Here is a 22,500-nt window from a genome sequence, read left to right on the forward strand (position 1 = left end):
AGTGCTATTCAGGTCCGCAACGGTAGGACCTGGCGCTGAAACGGCCAGAGGAAGGACCTGCTTTGGGTCTGGGGATGTGGCTAGAGTGGGATTAGCATCAGGGGTGCTTGTGCTATTACATGCAGAGAAACTAGTCAGCAGATTGTCTGCCGATCGGACAGAGGAGGAGACGGAGCAGGTAACCCGCTCAGGGGGAGATATTTCAGCGGGACGGGAGCTGTCGGGGATACTCCAGGGCTAGACTTACTGATAGACGTGATACATGCTCATGGTAAAAAGAAGTAAAAATATTAACATGGAAACTAGAGTGTGACCCAGATTAAGGAAAAGCACGAAACGAGAGGGCGCAGCCCTGAATCAGAGTGTGAGAAAGTCAAAGTGTGGAAAATAAAAACTATTGTAGGCGTAGCTTGATGGGAGGACCTTTCGCTGCCCGCAGGCAGTATGGGAGGTTTTTATTGGGTGGGCAAGAATCAGATTTGGGTGGGCTGATCCCACCCTTGTCCTATGCTACCGCCAGCCCCGTGCTGTATGCAGATTGCCAGTTGTATAGAGGGGTATCAGCTGGGCCGTTAGCTGATGTGGGCAGGCACCGTGATTGGCTTGAGTTCATATCTTGGCTCTGGTGCCTGCCTGAACTAATGCCTGCTTTTTGCTATTATTTTCTTTTTAGCCCAAATGAGCATCCAGTGGGCAGCTGTGAACTAACCATCAAGTTAATTTTGAATTGTGATTACTCCTCTCCTAATTGGTTGTTTTACTTACAAGCTGCTGGCTCAAAACTCACATGTGCAGTAAAAAAGGCAGCTATCACATGGTCAGGCTGTGACTCATGCTGCCATAAAGTAGATGCCAAGCTGCATTTAAACATTTTCCAGCCTCAAACACTATCAACTTAAATATACTAACCATATCATTAGTGCACCACACTGCAGGGTGTGTCCCGCTTTAAGTGCATCTATGTGGATGGGCATGTAGTACAAATGAAACTAGGTGAATTCACAAACTCCCTCTAGGCTTATGTACTTTTGCCTATGGCACTAAGAGAGCATGTCCAGGGCTTCTAGAGTTCAGCTTAGGTCCTGGGATATCTTTAACAGTGTGGACAGTGGAGACTGTGTCCTTGGCCTCTGGACTGAGTTCACATCTGCCAGCCCTCCAGCATGGCACAAACCTGAGAATGAACAACTTCTCCTCAGTTCACTTCACATCAGCCTCTCCTGCTCAGGCATTAACAAGCCCCCAGCCGCTCCGAGTGCACCCATGTGTTCCGGCAGGAGCGTGCAAGCACACAACAGTCAGGTCGTTTGGCCTTTTGCCAAATGTAGCTCAAAGAGTGAACATTTAAAAGCAATTTCCCAGTCATTAAATTAAGGCCATTGTGTCAAATTTGTTTGTTAACTCTGTTTAAAGAAGTCAAATGCTTTCTAGTAGATAGACTATGGGTAGAGATGGTCTGCTTAATCAAGCTTAGGCTCCAGACCCCCCCATGCACAATAATTGGGGCTTGCAGTAAAAAGTCACCACGGTGGCATTTGTCACAGTGCTGAATGTCTTTACAGTAATGCTCTATCATTATTAAATTATATTCTGTTTTTCTCTGGCCATCAGGAGCGTCCACGCAGCGCAGTGGAGCAGCAGCTGTGCGCTGCGGAGAGCAGCCGGCCCAGAATGAGCGTGGAGGAGCAGCTGGAGAGGATCCGTCGCCACCAGCAGGGCGCCCTCAGGGAGAAGAAAAGAAGCCTCAGCCTCAGGGGTAGCAGTCAGGAGAACACACCCTCTCGCAGCCACTCATTTACTAAAGAAAACCAATTTCCGCAACACGCAGGTACTGGCTGAGTGACGCAGACATTATTTGACATTATGGTAGCTCTGGAGTCAGAAGATGTTCATATGATATGATGTTTCTGCTTTTTTTAAATTTATAATTATTATTTCACCTTTTTTTTAAATTTTATTTTATTTTAGTTTCAAGTGAAGCGCAGAGATGAGGTGATAAGCAGCGACATTCAGGAGCTGGAGGCCTCTCTCAGGCAGCAGGAGGTGGTGAGGGAGCAGGAGACGCCCGCTGAGGAGATAGCTCGTCTCAAAGAGTCCTCGCAGGCTGAGCACTTTAATGTCGACAGAGAGGTACGGCACAGCAGTTGGTTGTCGTTCTCATCAGCCTGCTGTCTTCTACAAATCATTACTCAGAGGGCTTAAAACTGTCATGGACAAATAATTTTGGTGCTATTTACCACAGAATATTAAGTATTGTGGATTTGCTTTAGATTACATCCATGACCTCCTGACAGTTTTTTCCCCAATTGATTTCTGCATACTACAGAATACCTACATTAATTATTTGTCCATGATGCTCCATTTACTTATAAAACACCCAAAATGTGAGTGTCTTCCCATCCTGTAGATGCCGATCCCAATAATAAGCTGCTGTTTGTACAGAGGTGGAATTTTCTGATATCTGTATTTTTACTGTCTCCACTTTTAGCTTCTCTGTAATTTCGTGTCAGTTTCTTCTTTTATTTGCAGAGCTCTTAGTAAACCAGTCATTTGTACCACATATACCAAATGTAAGTGTTTCTTGTCTGGTTGTTTTTCTTCAGCTTTCTGTGCCTGACAAAGTGCTCATTCCTGAGCGTTACATTGAATCAGACCCTGAGGAGGCTCTGAGTCCTGAGCAGGAGGCTGATAAGCAGAGGAAAGTTGACCGCATCAAAGCCCTCATAGCCAAAAACAGGTAAGCACACTGTCACGATCCATCTAAAGCAATAATTGTTTATTAGCATGGACAGGTCTGCTCAGGCCTTGAATATTAGATAAGGCTGCTGCGGTGAAAGGTGCTGGCTTTTTGCAGGTGAGCAGATGTCGCGTATGAAATTCGCCTGCACTTTGCATGCACGTCTATGCCTTGAATGTGGAGAAAGGTCTGTGTGCTCATGTCTGAGCCACTCTGGCATTGCATTATAAATCGCAGTGCCCTCATATTCATTTAAAAGAAATGGCCCATGTTGTTGCTAATTAGAAGTTGTCCATCGCATACTATAGAAACCTTGTGATTTTGTGTTTGTTCCAGCATGCAGAATGTGCTGCCTAGTCTGGCTCTAAGCCCTGAGGAGTAGACTGAAAGAGGAGGTTACTGTACAGGAAAAAGAGAAGATGATTAATATCTCCTACGAGCTGGCAGCGAGGCCTCCAAACGCAGCAAGCTGGTAGCAGGTACATCTCTAGAGAGACAGGAGGGAGGAGGGTGGGGTGGTTGGATCAAACAAATGCATGTAATAAAACAAAAGCTTGTGGGAGCCTGTTCTAGAACAAACTGTAGCTGCTTTCATTGTGTGTGTGTGTTCAGTCATTTACTTGTGGGGGTAGTCTCAGTAGTTTTTCATTAATTTCACTGACTTCAGTGATATTTCTGGGTTTGTTTGTTTGGGGGTTTTTTTGGCCGTTCAGTCATTATTAACTGATCTAATTTGTTATTTTGTCATTTCACGCGTGCGACTGTGTTCACCATGTTGTTGTTTCGTTGCAGTGAAAAGCCTGTCGTCCTCTTCCCCACCCCATCCGCAGCTCCCACCACCGCACCCCCCCAGCTCACTGACGGTTCTCACTTCATGTGTGTGTAGTAGCTCCAGTATAGGGCCTTCATCTGCCTGTTTTTTGCTCATACTCATTTTGCTCAAGTGTTTTCATGGCTTAATTTCATTTCTGTGTTTAAAAAGGGGAAAAAAAAAAGCATATCTGAATGATTAGTTGGATTCATTTCATGTAAAATGTGGCTGTGTTGCGGTAGTTCTTGTAATCTGTCTATTGACATGACTCGCCTCAGTGTACTAATGTACTGCTGCATAGCAGAACTATGAGAGAATCTCACATGTTGATTGCTTCTCTTAATTTTGATTCTGCCCTCTTCAGCCCAGGCTCTGGCCTCAGTGAAAACCTACCACATGAAGGAAACGCCTGCAGAGGCCTAAGCAGCTCCTGAGGATTCCCCCCAAAGAGTTCAGCACAAGGCCTTTGCCTACAGAGTGAAACTGCCTACTTCATACTCACAGGTCTTAACCTCTGACTTCTGTACGCTCACTGTGACGTCTTAAGCTCCTCCCTCTTTGGGGCGCAACGCTCTCCTCAACCTGGCAAGACATTATGTGGATTCATACCGTGACTGCTGCAGTTTCAGTTTTTACAAGCTTTTATAATCATTTTTATTATTTATACGGTTTTATTAGGTTTGTGTTTGAATGTGGGCCAAAGTCTATCTGTATATATAGGAGGCTAACAGACTGAGCTCTGTTCTGAGCCTAATAGCCTGTTGACAGAATATGTCGGTCAGTTATACATTTTCATTCATGTTTCATCACCTGTTCTAAAAGGTTTCAGGAACAAGTTTCCCATTTTCTTTGTGTTTAATTACATCTTTAATAATTTGCTTAATTTGTTTTTGTTTTGTTTTTTCACACAGACATTAACTAACCAGGCATATTTATCCATTTATTGTAAAGAAAATGTGTCTATGCTAAAGATGAGTAGATAGGAGATATAGATCCCTCCATTATAATTTAAGGAGGAACCACTTTATTGCTGCAGACTAAGAGTATTTGTAATTTCTCATACTTCTGGGTACTAATTATTTAAAGATGGGATCTGAAGTCCCTGGTATGTGAATGTTCTGACTCGAGTCACTCTATACTGTCCTTTTTTTTTTATTGCTGAGAGATATATTTAAACTGAGAGATGGAAAAAATAGAGCTTGATTATATTTTATGACAAAAAAAAAAACAAGACAACATTTTATGCCATGTTGGTTTGGAGCCCTGGAATTAAAAAAAAAAAGAGGATAAGTACGTGTAAAAAGCAATAGAAATAAACCCTTTCTGAATCTGAGGTAATTTTTGTGTGTACAAAGTGTAATTATCAGAGATTTACTGTGTATATAATGTACATGGTATATCTGGATGGGAGGATATGTTCAGCATACAGTTACATACTAGATTTAATTTGCAAATGTTCACATCCCATCTGTTTTCTATCATGTTAAATAAATGTTGCTGTTCCTAATGTGTGGCTGTGTTGTGCTCCTTATGTCCCCTGTCTCTAGATTTATTTGAGAGACTGAACAACTGGAAGCTGGGCAGTTACTTTGAAACATTTAAATTAACTCTAATTTGAATGATCAACAAAACATAAAAAAAACTGCATGTATAGATGCAGCAATCAATTTTAATAAAAACTGATTTGAAAATGTGTTGACTTTACTCTAAAATAAAGCTTTACAAAGCTTTTCCCTCATGAAAGCTATACTTACCACCAGTTCAGTTCAGTATGTTTTGAGGCTTATGTTACTTATGCTCTCATGTTTTGGTTAAATTGTTGAATCCTTTATTTAAAGTGTATGCATGTGATTCAAATAGTAACCCCAAACAATCAAACAGATGTGTTTTTAATACGGGGCTGTGGCTCCCTCTGGTGGTCATTCCGCGGTAGCACCATTGGCCATATCTTTCCTTTCATAACCGGTTTCTAACCACTAATCGTCTCATTAATAAATTAATAATAGGCTATATTTGAGTGGCTAATGTTGTAGAAGTACCCGTGCTTACCTTTTTGTTTGGCGGTATCATAGCAGAATTTACAGCTTTCTCTAATATGCATGTTGGTGTAATTCAAAGCACTTTACATGTGAAGGGCCTGCTAATACGGATTCAGGAAACGATGTAAACAGTTTGAGGCCAATGATGCAAAAAATAAAAATTCTTAAGAAAAATATATAGCAAAAAAACACTTAAATAAAAACAGATAAAGACATAGTTAAAAATATTAATATAAGTGGGTTTTGGTCAGCTTTTCTGAGAGGTATATGGTTACTGTCTAACTGAAAATGTGAAGGAGGGCATAGATTTTGGATTTAACTAATTTACAGCTTTTTCTACTGATAAAGACCTCCCCCATTGCCATTGATGCTACGTCAAAAAATAATTAATAGATAATTATTACATGAAAGAAAAGTTCCTGTTTTGTTTTTTTACAGCAGGTCAACAGTAAAAGGAAATAGTAATAGGAAAAACTGAGATATACTGTTGAAATTGCACTTCTTTTCTCACATCAAGATATCACCGGCAGAAAGGGGAGGTTCACTGATCCGGCCTACTTAAGATCAAACTGTGTGGTCTGTATGTGGCCCACAATGTAAAATGTTTTTGACATCCCTGGTCTGAACAATCGAGTACAAACATGTCTAAAAAGTTATAGTATCCTGCTGAAAATATTTGATGAGGTCCTGGAAATCGCAAAGTTGTTCTCATTAATAGGTTATAAAAGCATTAGTATAACAACGACTACAGTTGAGTATTTATTTATTTAGTAAATCACACAAAGGTACGTACTCAAATACTCCAGTTTTTATAAACCACGTGCGTTCGGAAACACTGGGAAGCTTTAAATGCTACGTCGCCACATCGTGCCGTCTCTGACCAATCGGGGAGCAGGCTGATTTTACCCAGCCCTCCTTCTGCGGAGAAGCGTTTGACGGTGGCATGAGTAAATCTTAATACCGAAAGTATTCCTGGCTACGTCCGCCGCTGAAATGGCTTCTGCGGCATCGGAAGAAACACCCGCTTTGAGTGTTGAGAAAGAAGTGCCGACGGTGGACACAAACAACGGCAACGGCGAGGAGAAGGAAAATGGCCCTACCGAACCGGAAACGGAACAACCAGACGGTAGCGTAGAGCCGAAAATGGAAGCGGTGGAGGCGGAGGTCGGCGAGCAGAAGCCCGCTGCGGATTCAGACAAGGCCGCGATCGAGGTGGTGTCAGACGGTGGTGTTACGCCGGTCGACCAGGAGGTAACAAACGCTCATGAAGAACCAGAGCAAATAACGGAGTCCCAGCAAGGCCTGGGAGATGGTAACGGCGAAGCTAGCAGCGATAACACAATTAAAGACGCTAAGGAGGAAACTGGAGAGGACAGCCGGAGTTCGGGGACAGACAGCGAGAAGAGCAAAACTGTCAGCGAAGATGGTGATAAAGCCAGCGGTGGCGGCGGGGAACTGGGCGACAAGAGGCGTGCGAGTGTGGAGATATCATCCTCGGATGGTGAACCCTTGAGCCGTATGGACTCAGAGGACAGGTTGGTCGGCGAAATGACTCTTGTAGTAGTTGCTGATATAGTATCATTACCCCTCCAGTACAAACTGAACGAGTACTAACAATGTTAAGTTTAAATGTCACATGTAAGATGAGCAGAGAGGGACTTTAACCTTCAGCAGCTGTGCGGAAAAACAACTTTTCAGTGTCCAACTCTGTACTCCGATCATTCAGTGCAGTGAAGGGCTGGCAAACTGCATTATTGAGAGTAAAGCGGGGGTTAAAGTGTGAAGTGTGGGGGTGTATTTAATAACGAATCAATCAAACTGTAGCCACCGGAAATGTGAACACTTGCTGAATGAGTAAAAACAGCCGACTTTGAGCCTTTTGGTGACGTTGACAACACAGCATATTTATAATATAGTGCTCAGAAGCTGTGTGCACCACATTCATAAAGTTGATTTGGCATGAGTGTTTGTGGCATGCGTGGAAAATCCCTTGCAGCCTAGAGGCTTTCACGCATAGCGAGTATGTAATATCTGCACCTGTTCTTCATGGCTGTGCAAAGCCAGCTTTGTTTTATAACTCTGAAACTGAATTCCTCCTCGCCCTCTCCTCAGTATCAACAGTACCCTGATGGAGATGGAGAGCCTAGTCTCCAGCGGGCGCTCCACCCCTGCCATGATGAATGGACAGGGTAGTGCCAGCCGCTCTGGGAACAAGTCGATGACTTACCAGTGTTGCTGGGACCTCTGTCCACAGTGCTTCAACTGTAGTCCTGATCTGGCAGAGCACATCAGGGGGATTCATGTGGATGGGCAGAGAGGAGAGGTCAGTAGACTTAAAAGTTTTGAACTTGTAGCCTTGTACACTGGTGCCTCCCTTTTTTTTTTTTTTTTTTGGTCTAGCTTAACATTGATAGTGAAGAGACCCAAATCAGAGGAGAACGATTTTCTATAATTGGGACTGCTTTAGTCTAAATTTACAGTTAGCCGATCTGATTTTAGAGATCCAACAGCCTGGCAAACCCAAAATAAAACCCCTCTGAATCTTTCCTTTATTAATTTCCAGATACAGCTTGACGTGCAGTATGCCACCACTATGCACTCATAAAGTACCTTATGTGCATAAACTCTGATTAACATAAATGATAAACTGCTTTTTCACCAACCACAGAATACAGCAACACACATCTGTAAACTAAGCACATTTTTGTAGCCACTTTTATAACAAGTTTTTTTTTTGTTTTGTTTTGTTTTTGTTTTAATGCCCTAATGCTCAGTCAAAACATGGCTTTACAAAATGAATTAAATGTAACCTTTATTCAGTTTTAATTTCTCTACTTCTTGCCAAATACAAGCAGTATCACAAATCATGCTGACTTCTTCCACCTGTAGTCTGCATTTGAGGACAATCCTTAGACATCAGAGAACGTTAGGATTTGCTCATTTAATCTGAAAAATGCCTTTCTTTTAAGCAGCCTTTATCCACCGTTCACTATTGTTTTATAAACCATTTGTACCATCTGAAGTCTTTCTCTCCTTCATGCTTGCCTGTCTGTGTTCCTCAGATGTTTGTGTGTCTGTGGAAGGGTTGCAAGGTGTATAACACGCCATCCACCAGTCAGAGTTGGCTCCAGAGACACATGCTGACCCACAGTGGAGATAAGCCCTTCAAGGTAAAACGCAATGCCATGCTCTTCTGTTCGTCGTCTCATTGTCCTTCTAAGAATGAGTAATGCGTAGCCTGAGCCGTGTGTTTCTCTTGCAGTGTGTAGTCGGTGGCTGCAATGCTAGCTTTGCTTCTCAAGGTGGGCTGGCTCGGCATGTACCCAGTCACTTCAGTCAGCAGAGCTCCTCGAGAATGTCCGGTCAGGCCAAACTCAAGGAGGAGTCCCCTTCTAAGGCTGGCCTCAACAAGAGGAAGAAACTCAAGAACAAACGCAGGTGCTCCTTACGTACGTACCTAACAGGCGCACACGCTAATCTTATTTTGAAATGTTTCTCATTGTGATTTTTTTTTTCCCTCCTTTCTGTGTTAAGAAGGATTACAACCTGAGCACGTTTTTGAGGTCACGCTGTGCTTGTTTTGCTTCCCACATGTCTTTGTTGGAAAAGTGAGAGCTGGACCACACACACACACACACACACACACACACACACACACATACACCAACACAAACAGGAACTTAAGCTGGCGCCAGATAGATAGACACACTCTCCACATGGCAAAGTGATGCATTTCAGAAGGCAACAATTTGTCTGTAAGTGTAGTTTTACGATGCTCATACAGGTACCGATGGCTACCTTGTGGCAGGTTTTGCCTCAGATGACCTGATTATGCGTTATGCAGTTTTTCTATTTCTACACCTCTGATTGTCTGAAGACAGAAGAAGAGAGGCTTTTACAAAATATGTGTAACATTTCAGTTCACAACCATGGGAGACAGATGTGATTTCGCAGTTGTAAAAACACCCATCCACCCTTACTCTAAATTTAAAAAGAGAAATTGGCTCTTTGGGTCATTTGGAGGGTCATCTGTCAATAGTTTTGCACATTCCAGTCAGTTTGCCACAAAGTTTATATACTTGATGTTATTACCAACTGTTATTTTATAAAGCGTATTATTTTCTTAGATAGCAGCTAGTTTTTATGGGTTAAGAAAATCTAAATCAATACACAAATTAAAAACTGAGATTCAAAAATGAGTCTCTTTATTTTGGCATTGCATTTTGAAGGTAATATTCTGCCATTAACACTTTCTGCTGATAGTCATCTCAGTAAATGATAATCCCATGTGTTTATTGCACATAAGTCTGCTGGTTATGAGTCATACGTGCCAGTGGTTTCTAATCTTTTATGGTTTAGTTAAAACAAAGGTACTGTTATAAAATGTGAAGTTATATAATAAACTTGGCAGAGAAAGTTGGGGAATTTGTGTTTGGTCGATTATTTCCTTGTTGCAACAATGCTTCTTGGCAATAAATCTTATACAGGTAGAAAGCCTGTTTTTTTTTTTTTTCCCCCCTTAAACGGTGCCACATTTGTGGGTTGACCAGCAGAGTTGAGTATGTGGGTTGCCCCACTTGCCAAATCTTCTCTGCCAATGCCAAACAGATTTTATTGACTCTTGTTTGGTGTCATTTATTGGATTGGGTGATTGAAGTCTGAAGAAACAATATTGGCAATTTAAGAATTTATTCATTTAACAAACAGGGGCGTCAGCAGCATGTAGAAGAACCACACACAGCCACCACAGCCTGGCACCTCCTAATGGGGTGCACCCCATTCTTCAACCAGCATTTGCGGCAAATCAGCCATTGTGGTTGTGTTGGTCACTCTGGCATGAACAACACGCCAGGATTACAGGCAAGCCAATCCATCCCCTCCACTCCCAAATTCTGGAGGTAGTCTTTGATAAACCCGCTCTGTGGGAGAGAGCGTTGCCATCTTGGAGGATAGAGTTCGGTCCCAGGATGTGGAGATGTGGGATTGTCACTGGTTGCAGAAGCTCATCTCGATATCGTCTCCAATGATGACAAGCCTGACTGTCAGCACCCGGAGGAGCAGAAGCTCAAAATGTGAGTCAACAGCAGAATAAGCTGTTTTTCATGGGCGCCACCCACATACTCAACTCTGCTGCTCAACCCACAAATGTGGCTCCATTTAAGGGGAAATAAACAGGCTTTTTAACAGTATAAGATTTATTACCAAGTATTGTTACAACAAGGAAATAATCGACCAAACACAAATTTCCTTACTTTTTTGTGCTACATTTAGTTAATTGCCTTGTTTTCCTTATTTGGTTGTCTAGCCCAATTCAAGCAAATATTTCTTCTAAATATATATTTCTGTTATTTTTACATAATGTTTTTTTGTTTGTTTTTGTTTTTCAAAGACTGCAGAGTGCTGTGTAAGTACCCTAGAAAACATGTTAATAATTTCAAATGTTAACAGGTCAGTTTTCTTTCCACTAAATATGACCAGTAATGTCACAGTTATTCAGAGAAACTAAAACAATAATTTATTTAATGCAGCTCTCAATGGAGAGCTGTCATTTCTTGAACTATGAAACGATTGTGATGTTGATATATGTATTTAGAGAAAAATTCACGCTTTTTTTTTTTTTTTTTGCATACTGGGGGCCCAAAGTTGGACTAATGCTTTTCTATGAATGTGTGTGACTGACTTTTTCTTTTTTCCCTCTCCAGCGAGACCCCACGACTTCTTTGATGCCCAGACCATGGATGCTATTCGGCACAGAGCCATCTGTCTCAACCTCGCCACCCACATTGAAAGTGTGGGCAATGGTCACAGTGTTGTCTTTCACAGTACGGTATGTGCTTTACTGAATGTCTTGTAGTCTTTGCCTCCGAGTGTCTTTTTCAGTTTTAATGGGTTTACACACAACGGGGGACGGTGTTCAGAGGGAGCAGGCATTCTCCTCTTTTTATGCATGTCCAACTTTAATGAACCTCTTGCTGTGGTTGTTAAAGATTTGAAGAGTAGAAGAGACTAAACTCAAACACAACATGCAGAATGGCATACGTGTAAAATATTAAGCTTGTTTTAGAGTTACACCAGCACTAATAGTTTACAGTTAAACTCTGCTTTTATAAAAAATATCTTCTGTGCCAACTCGGCACAGAAGATATCGGCTAATTGGTGCTAAGATGAGTAAAACGCTAGAAATCCTTTCATCAAAACTGAAACACAAACTTCTGGGGTCTGTTATTTGGAAAATAATGCTCCAAAAAGCACTAACAGCACAAACATTGTCTAGTGGTCCAGTTCACAGCCTTGAATTAGCAGAGTGAAGGCCAGCTGCAACCACTTTTGTCCACACAACTGTCAGTCAAAGCAGGCACACCCCTAACTTTAAATCCTACCAGTATAACTGGGATGATTTATTTAAAAAAATCACCCACTCTGCAGCTGTTGTAAGAGGAAAAACTATTTCTTTTGGAACAAGTGGCCTCCAAGTGGCCATTAGAGGTACTGCAGTTTTGGCTCTTCAGAATTTTTTATTTATTTATTTTTTTGTCTTGGAGGTTGCTAGTTAAGATTAATTGGTTGACCATCAGTTAGATTTGGTTGCTTAGTGCACCTTTGACCATGAGGTATACACCCTTACGACTTGGCCACCAGGTTGTGCCTGCCTCTCTGTATTAAAAGGTGTATGAATTATGAAACTGGTTAAAGACTTGGTTTCTCTTACACAAGTACACAAGTACGCACAGTTGGTCAGTGTACAGTTAAGGCGTTCAGTCTCTTGCCTCATTTTGTAGAGTTTTTGTGCATTTTGTTGCAGTTTCTTATTTTCTTGATAAGTAAAAATGTGTCTATAATACAGTAAATGACACTCCAAGTAACAAAACAAGGTTGGGAAACTTATTTACAGTGCTGGTGATTTTATTTTACTTTTTTCCCCTTTGGCTCTTGCTTGCCCTCTTTGGTGGTTGCCATAAATTGGTCTTTGCAGGAAAAACCCTGAAGTGGTCTTTAAATTATTGTGTCAAGTACACACATGCACCCAGCCCACATGACCTCACAAAGCACCTAAAAATGAATTAAAATAAAATACACTGCAGACAAAAGTCTGCAAATAAAATCAGGTGTTCAAAAAAGGGTTGTTTGAAGCAACACAGCTGAACTTTCCTTTAAATCAATCATCCAGAAGAACACATAAGAAATTAATGACATTTTCCAAGATAGTTTAGACCTGAATCATCATAATGAGCAATAAAACATGAAGCTGACTTTGTCTTCACTTTCATCTAAATCTCAGGTCCTCCCTTCAGGGACGCCAATAAAGCTGTTTGTAAATTTATGGTACCTTAATGTAATGTGTTCACAGAAATCTTTGAATTTTGGTTACATTTTGCTCCAAATAAGAATTTTTGTGCACCCGCTTTTATAAAAGATATATTTTATTTTGCTATATAGACAACAGGGGGCATGAAAGAGTCACCATTTGAAAGGCTCCAATCACTGCAGATTTTTTTCCTCTGTGCACTTGAACTGAACCTGTAGAAACACCCCCCAAGGCCCGATGCTGTTTTTCTCTGACGCAGGCTTCACAGGAAAGACAATTGGTTTTTGTATGTGCTGCTTTGCCCATTTTGAGTCCTGTGCCAAATTCATTATTAATGTGTGGGGAAAGTGCCTTTTTCACCTTATACTGGAGACGTATATGAGCACTCATAGGAAGAAATACTATTTTTCTGACACAAATGGCTTTTGATTAATGGATTTTCTATTAAGGAAACTTAACTGTGGGATCATTTTGGACTGCTATTCTAATGCAGTTCCACAAGGGAGCACTCTGACTCCAGTTCAAACTGAATGATGGTGTACTTTTCTTCCAAAGATTTGGGGGGGAAGGAGCATCATCTGCTGCCTGATCCTCTTTTGTTCACGTGTTGTTCGTAAAACACACAACCAGTCCCACTCCTTTCTCCGCACAGCCTCTCTTTACATTTGTGAAACAGCCCGTGTCAGTAATTCCATTTACACTCATTATCTTCATTCAGAAATGTGTTCTGCTTTACTTGCTGCTAGCACTCGAGCTGGGAAAGATATACTGCATTTTATGCCCTATGCTGTTATAGAGCATCACCACTGTTTTAACCGCAATGAAAAATACACACAGAAGTAAAAGGACATTTTAAAAACATGGGCAGGTTTTGTTTATTATTGTCTTGATATTTAAAATGGATATTTTGCACAACAGATATTTAACAGTGATGGCAACAATGCGTAGCCCATCTGAGTGTAATGCTGCAGATTCCCTGGTGAAACCTTAGTAGTTAGAGCTTTACTGCCAGACAGACAACAGAGATCAGTGGATTCAGTGAGGATGTTTAAATGAGTGTGTGTAGCTGTGTAATACACTTTCAGCTTAATACACATACAGTGGATGTAAAAAGTGTTAAAACGCCAGGTTATTGTGATGTTAAAAAAAATGAGACCACAGTAAATCAGTTCAAAAATGTTCCCACCTTGAATGTGACCTGTAACCTGCACAATTCAATTAAACAATCTGTTTGGGGGGTATAAAAAATAAAAGACAATAAGCATACATGCACACACCCTTTATATACTTTGTTGAAGCACCTTTTGATTACTGTCAGGGGGGTGTACACTTTCTATATCTACTGTATCTCTAATACTTGCATGTACTACTCATATAAAGTGAGTGCGGTTTAAGACAAACTTACTATAGCTTACTGTTGTTCATGTTGAGGAGTATTTATAGGACTGCCATTCAGCTTTTTTCTGCTCTGCATTGGTTCTGCAAACCTCAGCAGGAGCCAAGAATTAAAAAAAAAAAGAGATAAAGCTTGGGAAGAGGTTAAGAGAGGTAACTGCATATTTGGACACAGAGTGAGAAGGAGGAAGAACCAGTCAAGGGAGGGAGAGTAACAAATGGAGAGAAACAGACTTGGAGAGCGAGGAAAGGGAAAAGGGGTTAAGTGAAGGTTAGGGTCATGGAATCGGAAGGAGATCTGGGCAGTCGGGCATAGATTTTCTTTCTAATCTCTAAAGGATTGTGGTGATGGGCTGTGATGCTGAGCTAGACCCCGGTCCCCAGTGGACCCTCCCAGGCCTGGGGAGACAGTACAGAGCCGTGGGGGGTTCTGTGGAGCTTGGCCAGCGGGTCTGCTGACCTGCTGGAGCAACTCAGTCATGTTTATGATGGGATATTTTTGTTATTGCACCAATCTGCGTCATCCACAGCTTGACCCCCTGACACTAGACAGGCACCCAGTTTTAGCAGGCCTGTCCTCCCCAGCTGTATTCCTGCAGTTTTCACTGCTTTGTTTTGGAGCCACATTAATATCTACTGTTCACTCCCTAAGTCCTCCTGCTTTCTCTCCCTCCCATTCTCGTGCTCTCCCTTGGGTTTATAGAGGATTAAGATCTGTCCCTTAAAGCACCAACTGCCATCATCAGAGCACTCAGCTCACAAATCACTTCCTGCTGCTTAAACACAAGCCCACTTCTTTACATATATGTCTGCAGCCCTTTTCAAGGATAGGCTTGACTTGTGATTATTAACTTGGTGCTACAAGGTGCCTGAAAGCATAGGTTAGCTTAACAGGCAGTAAAGCAGCTGGTTAGTGCACTGAGTCTTACCTTGCAGGGCTTAAGACACTTGAGTAGGGCTCATTGCAGCTAGCACAGGAGTTTGTAGTTGTCTCTGAGAAACTGCCTGTTCGTCTTCATGTGCATTTACCAAGCCCAGAGAGCTAGGAGATAAAGGAAGAGGCAGATAAGCAAGAACAAATGAGATACAGTGCTTATTTATGAGGTGTGACTAATGCTCTGAAAAGTTGGAAAGGAGTTTTTACATCTTCTAAAGACTAAGTTGGAAAGTTGGAAGAGGTATTTCTGAGAGCATTTTAAGTAGACTCCTGTTAGCAGAGAACAGGAAGTATGTTTTGATTATTCATTTTTGAGTAATATCAACAGGGAAATGTACTCTTTCTCCTGTGATTGTAGATTAGATATGCAGGCGCCAAAATGTGAATTTATTTTTATTTTTATTTTTTAAAAACACAAAAGTGCTCCAAACTTTTTCCTCTAATTTGACTTACCAAAAACCGCACGCTACTTAGGGTCACTGGGGTGGCTGGCGCCTATCCCAGCTGTCACATCCTGGACTGGTCAGCAGTCCCTCACAGGGCAAATGCAGAGAGACAGATAACCACACGCTCACACATCCACACCTGCAGTTAATTTTAGATCAGGACCTTTCATGCAGGTTTTTGGGAGTCAGTCTGTGGGAGGAGTGAACCCACTCTGGCACAGGGAGGACGAGCAAACTCCAAAACCAGGACTTAATGAAAGAAAAACAGTATTATTTATTAATGGACACAGTTATCTCGTAGCTGTTTATTAAAGACGATGATGTGATTGTGAATTCTTTCGGCCATACGACTGCAATGATTTGAGTAACTCCAATAACTTGATTATTTAAAAAAAAGCTCAATGCAAACTTTTTTTGCTTCAGTGCTTCATTTAAACTCTGTAGCGCTCGGGTGTCACCGTGTAAGCATGAGGGTGTCACCCACGTTTGCAACTAAAAACAGACAAGCAATAGAAATGTATTTAGGAGCATGTGTATGAATAAAAAGTAATACAACATTAGGCACATGAAGCCCCCAGTTTTCCAACAAAAGGACCGTGAAGTTGATGCTGTCATAGTTTAATGTGGAGCCAGAGTCTGTCTACACACACGGCGGAGCTGTTACCGAGATGATGCGCTCAGGTGGAATGAAAGGAAATGTTTTTCTAGCATCCAAAACAGCACTTGTTCCATTTAAAAACTTTATTGGGAAAAGCTGGAGGAGTCCTTCATCCAACCACCCGATCAACGAGCATGAAGAAAAGTGAACTTTGTAGCTGCTCCCATCCACCTCCGTTTACTTGACACAGCAAATATTTACAGTAAAGCTACAGGAAGTTAAAATATGCAGATGAACTGTTAACTTAGTCTGATACCGTGTTTAAATTCAGCTCGCTAAAGGCTGACTCCAGCTACATATGGCAGTGATACCTGCAACAAGCAGGGGTGAGTCTAAAGGGGGGGCACGGGGCATACTAGACCATATTTATTTCAAGGCTTTAGTAACATTATTTTGCAGATTTAGATTAAAATAAATAAATTATAAATTCAGTTGTATTATTTAAAATATAAAAATTAAATCTTTTCTCTTTTTTTTTTTTTTGTTTTCATAGACCAGTAAAATGCTGTGCACCTTACCTGGGGCTGTGCAGGACACTGAATTATTATTATTATTATTATTATTAATATTAATTATTAGCATCTGTAGCATCAGAACGTCTGTTTTCTGCAGCAGGAAACGTTGCATCAAAGCACAGGACAAACCTCGGCTCTGAGAACAGTGATATACTACACGCTCCTTTAAAGGCTTACAGACACTCACTCATTCACTTTGCCTCCTCTTAATTTAAGAGAACCTTCCAGATGTTTTATGCAGTTAAACTTTTTAAACACTGCAATTTCTAAAATGGAAACCCACGTGCAGTTAATTTTTAAAGACCTGTGTTTTTTCTCTTTTGAATATTTATTATTGCTCATTAATAAGTGTATTTCTTAACCGATTACTCTATTTAATCGATGGAATAATTGACAGAATACTCGATTACTAAAATAATTGATAGCTGCAGCCCTAATCGTAAATCACTTTTCAGCATATCACTGTATTGCGATGCCTTTATTAGTTATCATGGGCAATGTGTAGTTATAGTGTCATATTGTGACTAACTCCTTAATTCCCCGAACTCTTCATCAGTCACACTGTTTCGGTTGCTTCGCGCTCTCTTCTCGTTCCCGTCAGGAGTCGTATGTCTGCACACTGTTACAGACAAGAGGGAACATGGTTGAGTTGCCAACTTGGCTGCTATTTGCAAAGCTTCTAGCAGACAAATGTTAAGGCACCAGTCCAGAAACAACAAAATTAATCTCACCTACCCTAACCTAAATATTCCTTGTTTTTTTTCTGTTTTTTTTTTTTTTTTTTTAAAGTTAATCAGTCTATAACTAGACATGTTTGTGTCCCCCTTGCTTGCTTCAAAATTTCTGCCTAACATGGAAGGGGGGGGTGATAATACAAATTTGTCAAACATCCATATCATCCCCAACTATATCTGTTTATCCTTGAGGATGATGCGATCAGTTTAATAAAACAGATTGATATTACTTAAAACACAAAAATAATTCTGTGTTTTGTAAAATGTTGAAATGCAGGAGCAGCTGTAAGAGGAGGAGAGCGACTCCACGCCTCTGCCTCTCGTCTGAGTGGAGCCTGCTCCCTCCTGTCCTCAAACCAGTTTCCATCAATGCCAGAGCTAGTCCCTGGAGTCACGAAAATAATTTCAAAAATTCATGTGCGTAAGAGAAGTTCTTCACATGTGAGCTCATTCACTATCCTAAAAACAGACACTCACCAAAAAAAGGCCAATTGACGCAAGAGGTTATATCTGTGGCTATTTTTGACCCTCCTGGTTATTTTTCTTGCTTTTCTTTTCCCCACTGACAATATTTGTGAATTCCACACCAGCTTTACTATAAACCCACACAGCATGATGGATGAAATGTTACGCATTAAAAGCACCAACGAGGCAGGAAGTGCGGTATTGTCTCAACTGTATTTTTCAAAGAAGAAAAGCCTTGAAGTTTGTAGTTGCATTGGCAGTGCAAGAACTGAGTATTGAAACCAGATAGCAAAACAAAAACCAGCGCAGGTTCGTGACGGCAAACATTACAAAGTAGGTGTTGGTCTCCATTTAACACATTCCTGCCTAAAGTGTCGAAGCATCCGGTTCTGACATAAGCCACAACAAGAGCAGTGATTTTAGCTGTGATGATAACGGCTCACAGGCTTTATCTTTCTTCTGAATTAGAATTTCTTGGCCTTGCAGTGCGTTGCAGGTTATAGATGAACCTAAAAATAGAAGTCTCACTGAGCGCTCACATGCATTATTAAGACTGGCTGATGATTACACTAACAAGCAAAATGAGCACTGTATTATTTGGTAGTGTGATTGAAGCATGTAACCTTATTCATTAGAGAGATGAGGCCAAAATTGAGGCACGTCAGGCCTTTTCTTCACAGATTCTGCGATACAGACAAGATATGTGATAGATTTGTGCAAATGTAATGCTTGTTGAGAAACAAATTGACTTAAATACAAAAATTAGCAGTCATTTGGATTAAATTATATGCCTGTGTCAATATTTTGGTCTTAATCTTCCTCAGTGAAGTCAGCTCAATCTGATTTCTTTTTTTCGTTTTTTTTTTTGCTTAATTGTCTGTGTAGGTGCTAGCCAAAAGGAAAGAGGGTTCTGGCAAGGTGAAAGTTCTTCTACATTGGACACCAGAGGACATGTGAGTAAAACACCTCCTGCACGTCTTTAACCACCTAAAGCCTGAAACAGTTTCACAAAATTCACCTTTTTTTGAGCTCTAGGAGTTCATGCATGTTCGTGTGATCTAGTTGCACGTGCACACACAGCACCGTGGCTTTCCTTCATGTCAGGGCTTGTTATAAATCTTCCTCACTTGGCTGAATGAATGGATAAACTTGTACTAAGCCCACTGAGACTTGAACTGTTCTGCACAGTCATCACCAGTTAAATGCCTTTTCCCAGCTTAGCTTTCCTGGGTTCAGTCCACTGGAGGCGAACATTGGAAGCAAAAAGAGAGGGAGAGAGAGCTTCGCAGAACGCTGCGATTATCAGCAGGACTTTTGCTCAGGGGGAGATCCCACCGAACTCCCAACTCTCCCACTCTCCTATTAAAGGTTTTGACTGAATGGCCTCTGAAGATGATCAGAGAGCCAAGTGAGGAAGGGAACAAGGACAAGGAGAGATAAGCGGGAAAGAACTAAAAAGAGGGAGGGGGGTGCAAGGTCAGTGATGGAAAAGAAAGTTAGAAAACAAAGGGATCTGGCAAAGACAAGAGTACTGGCACAGGACTGCAAATTCAGCTTTCTGCTAAAAGCTTCCAGTGAACAGACTGTAGCAAAAACCTTTGTTCTCTGAGGTTTTTGCAGTCCATCCTCCTCTTCTTTCCTTTTCCCATCTCCCATCCACCTCTACAGCCTTCTCCTTTCCGTGCATGTGGGAGTTTAATCTAATGCGGAGAGAAATAATAAGGGAGTGGGGAAAGGAAGAGAGAGATGAACTTGGGTGATTAGGAAGCATTTCTCAAATTAATTCCAAACAGAGAGACAAAGATGGAGATTGATGCTGAGACCCCAAAGACAGATGCAGGCAGAATAGATGAGGCAAAGAATAGGAGAGACGGAGATAGGAGGAAAGTGAGAAATAGGAGTGGGAGTGAGAAATGTGAGGAAGAGGCAGAATGAAATCAGAGAGAATGAATGATAGGGAGGGGATTTAACAGAAAGATGGGAAGCAAGAATGAGACACCTTTGGTCATGCAGGAAAAGGCTGTGGTACTACTGAGTCACAGATTTGCCTTGCGGCAGAGGAGTGCTTGGGTCATTAATACGCATAATCATCCCATTAAAAAAAGGGGGTGGGGGGGCAGTAATGTCTTAAGCCGTGTGGCTGTGAGGGTGGCTCGAGTATCTCTAAACAGATGAAAGTTGATCAGGGGACTGAACTAAGTTTGCTTGTACACAGTTTATTGGTGAGACCTACCCCCCCCCCCCCTCCCCCCCGTTAGGTAAAGTTATTTAGTCTGTCATGCTTTCTTCTTCCAGGGCACATTTTCAATTTAAACTGGTTATGAGGGCAGCAAAGTACCCTTGCCAGCGCTCACTAACTAGCTAGCATAGTAAGAAAACTTAATCTCATTGGACTTTATTCACTAAAACCTGATTACAAATGTTCTTACCCTGCACAAAGAATGAACCAAAAATGTCTGCATAAAATTACCCTTGGATTTATGAGATGTGTGCACCGGGCGCCATGATCTCCCCACCATATGTATGTTAGTGAGTTCAGAATTATTCTAAATCAGCAGCCTTGCACTTGCTGCCAGCAGTCTGTCCGTTTCTCTTTATAAGGAAACACATTTACCTCGAGGTGAAGTGGAGAAAGCAGCAAGGGTGTCATAAGAAAGAAACGTGCACACCCACAGCAACAAAGCAGGAGAAAACCCACACAGTCAGAAATGGCACACCTTTCCAAAGCGAGCTAACAGAGGTGCTGGGTTTTTTTTTTTTAATTTTCCTGCTGAGACTCATTGTGGGTCTGAAGTTGATGTAAAATAAAGACTAACTAAAAAAAAAAAAAAAAAAAAAAAAGAACTGTTAGAGAACAGGGAGCAGCAGATCTGTCATCCCAAGATGAGAAACTCAAAACAGTTACTGAAAAACATCTGTATCACATCTGTGGGATGGTGCCAAGAAATTAGACAATAAGTGATGACATCCAGCAATGGTGGAAGTCCTGTTTACTGAATACAGTGCTTTTGGAATTTTTTTTTAAAGAAGTTAAAGCATACACTACCTGTTTTGTGCTTTTTACACTTGAAAGTTGTGTTTTGTTAAACTGTTAACAATGACAAAGAAGATGAAGTAGCATTAGTAGTCATCACTTTTAAAATATGTGTTTATGTTTTCTGAGAGCGCGGCGCCTTCATCATTTGTTCTTACACACGGTACGAGGCGGTTCGAAACACGTTTGTACAGCACAAACTGCGTATCCCAGCCAAAAAGACAACTTTTTACCAGTTAATGACCTACGTGGAAGACTAGATGAGGCAGTGGACAGCAACCCCGGGGTTTTTGAATTGCAATGTAGAATTAGTATAATACAGTAAGCACAAGGAAAAAATGTAATGTGCACGTATGTTTCTCAGCCACTGAGTCAATGATTAGCTGTGTGAATGTGGGGAAGTCATGTTTATTAATGCTCGAGCTAACCATTCACTGTCTGACTGACACTCATTAACTCCATTTGGATTAATGAGTAACTGATTAACATGAGCCATTATGAACAGAGATTTACCAGCAGTTCACTGAGGAGGAAAAGGGGGATGGGGGGGTTTGGGAGAGAGTGAGAGAACCATAATTGGAGTCTAATCTTTGATGGATGGGTGAATGGATTCCCCTGCATGCTGTTGATTGCTTTTGAATAACAAACACTAGAAAACACAGTCACTGACAATAAACCCCTCCAGCCACCGAATCTGTCCTGCAAACACTTTGGAACAAACTGCACAGTGCTCATATTTCCCAACATGGGTTTATCTCTTGAATATTTGTTAGCTAGTTGTTCTTGTTTGTTTTGTTTTTTTCCCCCTTAGATTTTTTTTTTTTTTTTTTTTTTTTTTTTCTTCTTTGTTAACGTTTAGGGAGCTACCACACAAGCTAGTGGGGATCTCACAGAAAGAAATTTTCTAACACAGTTTCCAGTGTAACACCTAAATATTCATTCTAGTCACTTAAGTGGGAACAGTTTTTATTTTTCAAAAAAAAAAAAAAAGGGGGGGGGGGCATATTTAAGACTAGTAAAAATCACTGTGTAGGAAAAAAGTGTCAAATTTGATTTATTTATTTTCCTCAGTTATGTATTCAGTCTGTAAACCTCTCCCATTCTCATGGGAAAACAGTTGTGGGGAACTTTGTCACAAGCTTGCAATAGTAAGCATGCAGAATGTTCTCTGAATGCACTAATCCTCACTGTAGCTTTCATCTGAGAGGTAAAAAAGATTTTGAAAGAGGAGCTAGGGTGAGTCACTGTGGGTCTGTGGCCGGTTTGTTTGCTTAATTGCAATCTTGCTGTTGTGAAATCAGTTAGTGTTGTTTCCTTCTACACCATAAGTGTGTACACGTGAGGAAAGCGAATTAATGCATATAACTGCGTCATATAAATTTTAAATTTTTTTGTAAAACACAAGAGGAGCTGCTAATTTGAT

At 41.1% G+C, this 22,500-nt stretch overlaps 2 protein-coding genes across 3 annotated transcripts in view; one reads left to right on the forward strand and one right to left on the reverse strand.

The window, feature by feature from the left end:
- Window positions 1-22,500, reverse strand: part of LOC115781709 (zinc finger protein aebp2-like) — an 86,757-nt gene that overhangs the window by 7,548 nt on the left and 56,709 nt on the right. The gene's annotated exons all lie outside the window — the stretch shown is intronic.
- The window catches only part of LOC115781708 (zinc finger protein aebp2-like), a 22,002-nt gene continuing 5,971 nt past the window's right edge, over window positions 6,470-22,500 (forward strand). Inside the window, exons 1-7 of one of the 2 annotated variants that reach the window (XM_030731531.1) lie at window positions 6,470-7,122; window positions 7,700-7,910; window positions 8,650-8,757; window positions 8,850-9,036; window positions 10,977-10,991; window positions 11,290-11,414; window positions 18,929-18,996. In XM_030731531.1, coding sequence (XP_030587391.1) covers window positions 6,581-7,122; window positions 7,700-7,910; window positions 8,650-8,757; window positions 8,850-9,036; window positions 10,977-10,991; window positions 11,290-11,414; window positions 18,929-18,996 — 1,256 coding nt within the window. In that variant the 5' untranslated portion in view covers window positions 6,470-6,580. The remainder of the gene's footprint in view (window positions 7,123-7,699; window positions 7,911-8,649; window positions 8,758-8,849; window positions 9,037-10,976; window positions 10,992-11,289; window positions 11,415-18,928; window positions 18,997-22,500) is intronic. The other variant, XM_030731532.1, reaches the window with a different exon arrangement.

The sequence above is a fragment of the Archocentrus centrarchus genome, chromosome 6 (assembly GCF_007364275.1).
Source record: "Archocentrus centrarchus isolate MPI-CPG fArcCen1 chromosome 6, fArcCen1, whole genome shotgun sequence".
In the NCBI taxonomy this organism is placed as follows: domain Eukaryota; kingdom Metazoa; phylum Chordata; class Actinopteri; order Cichliformes; family Cichlidae; genus Archocentrus; species Archocentrus centrarchus.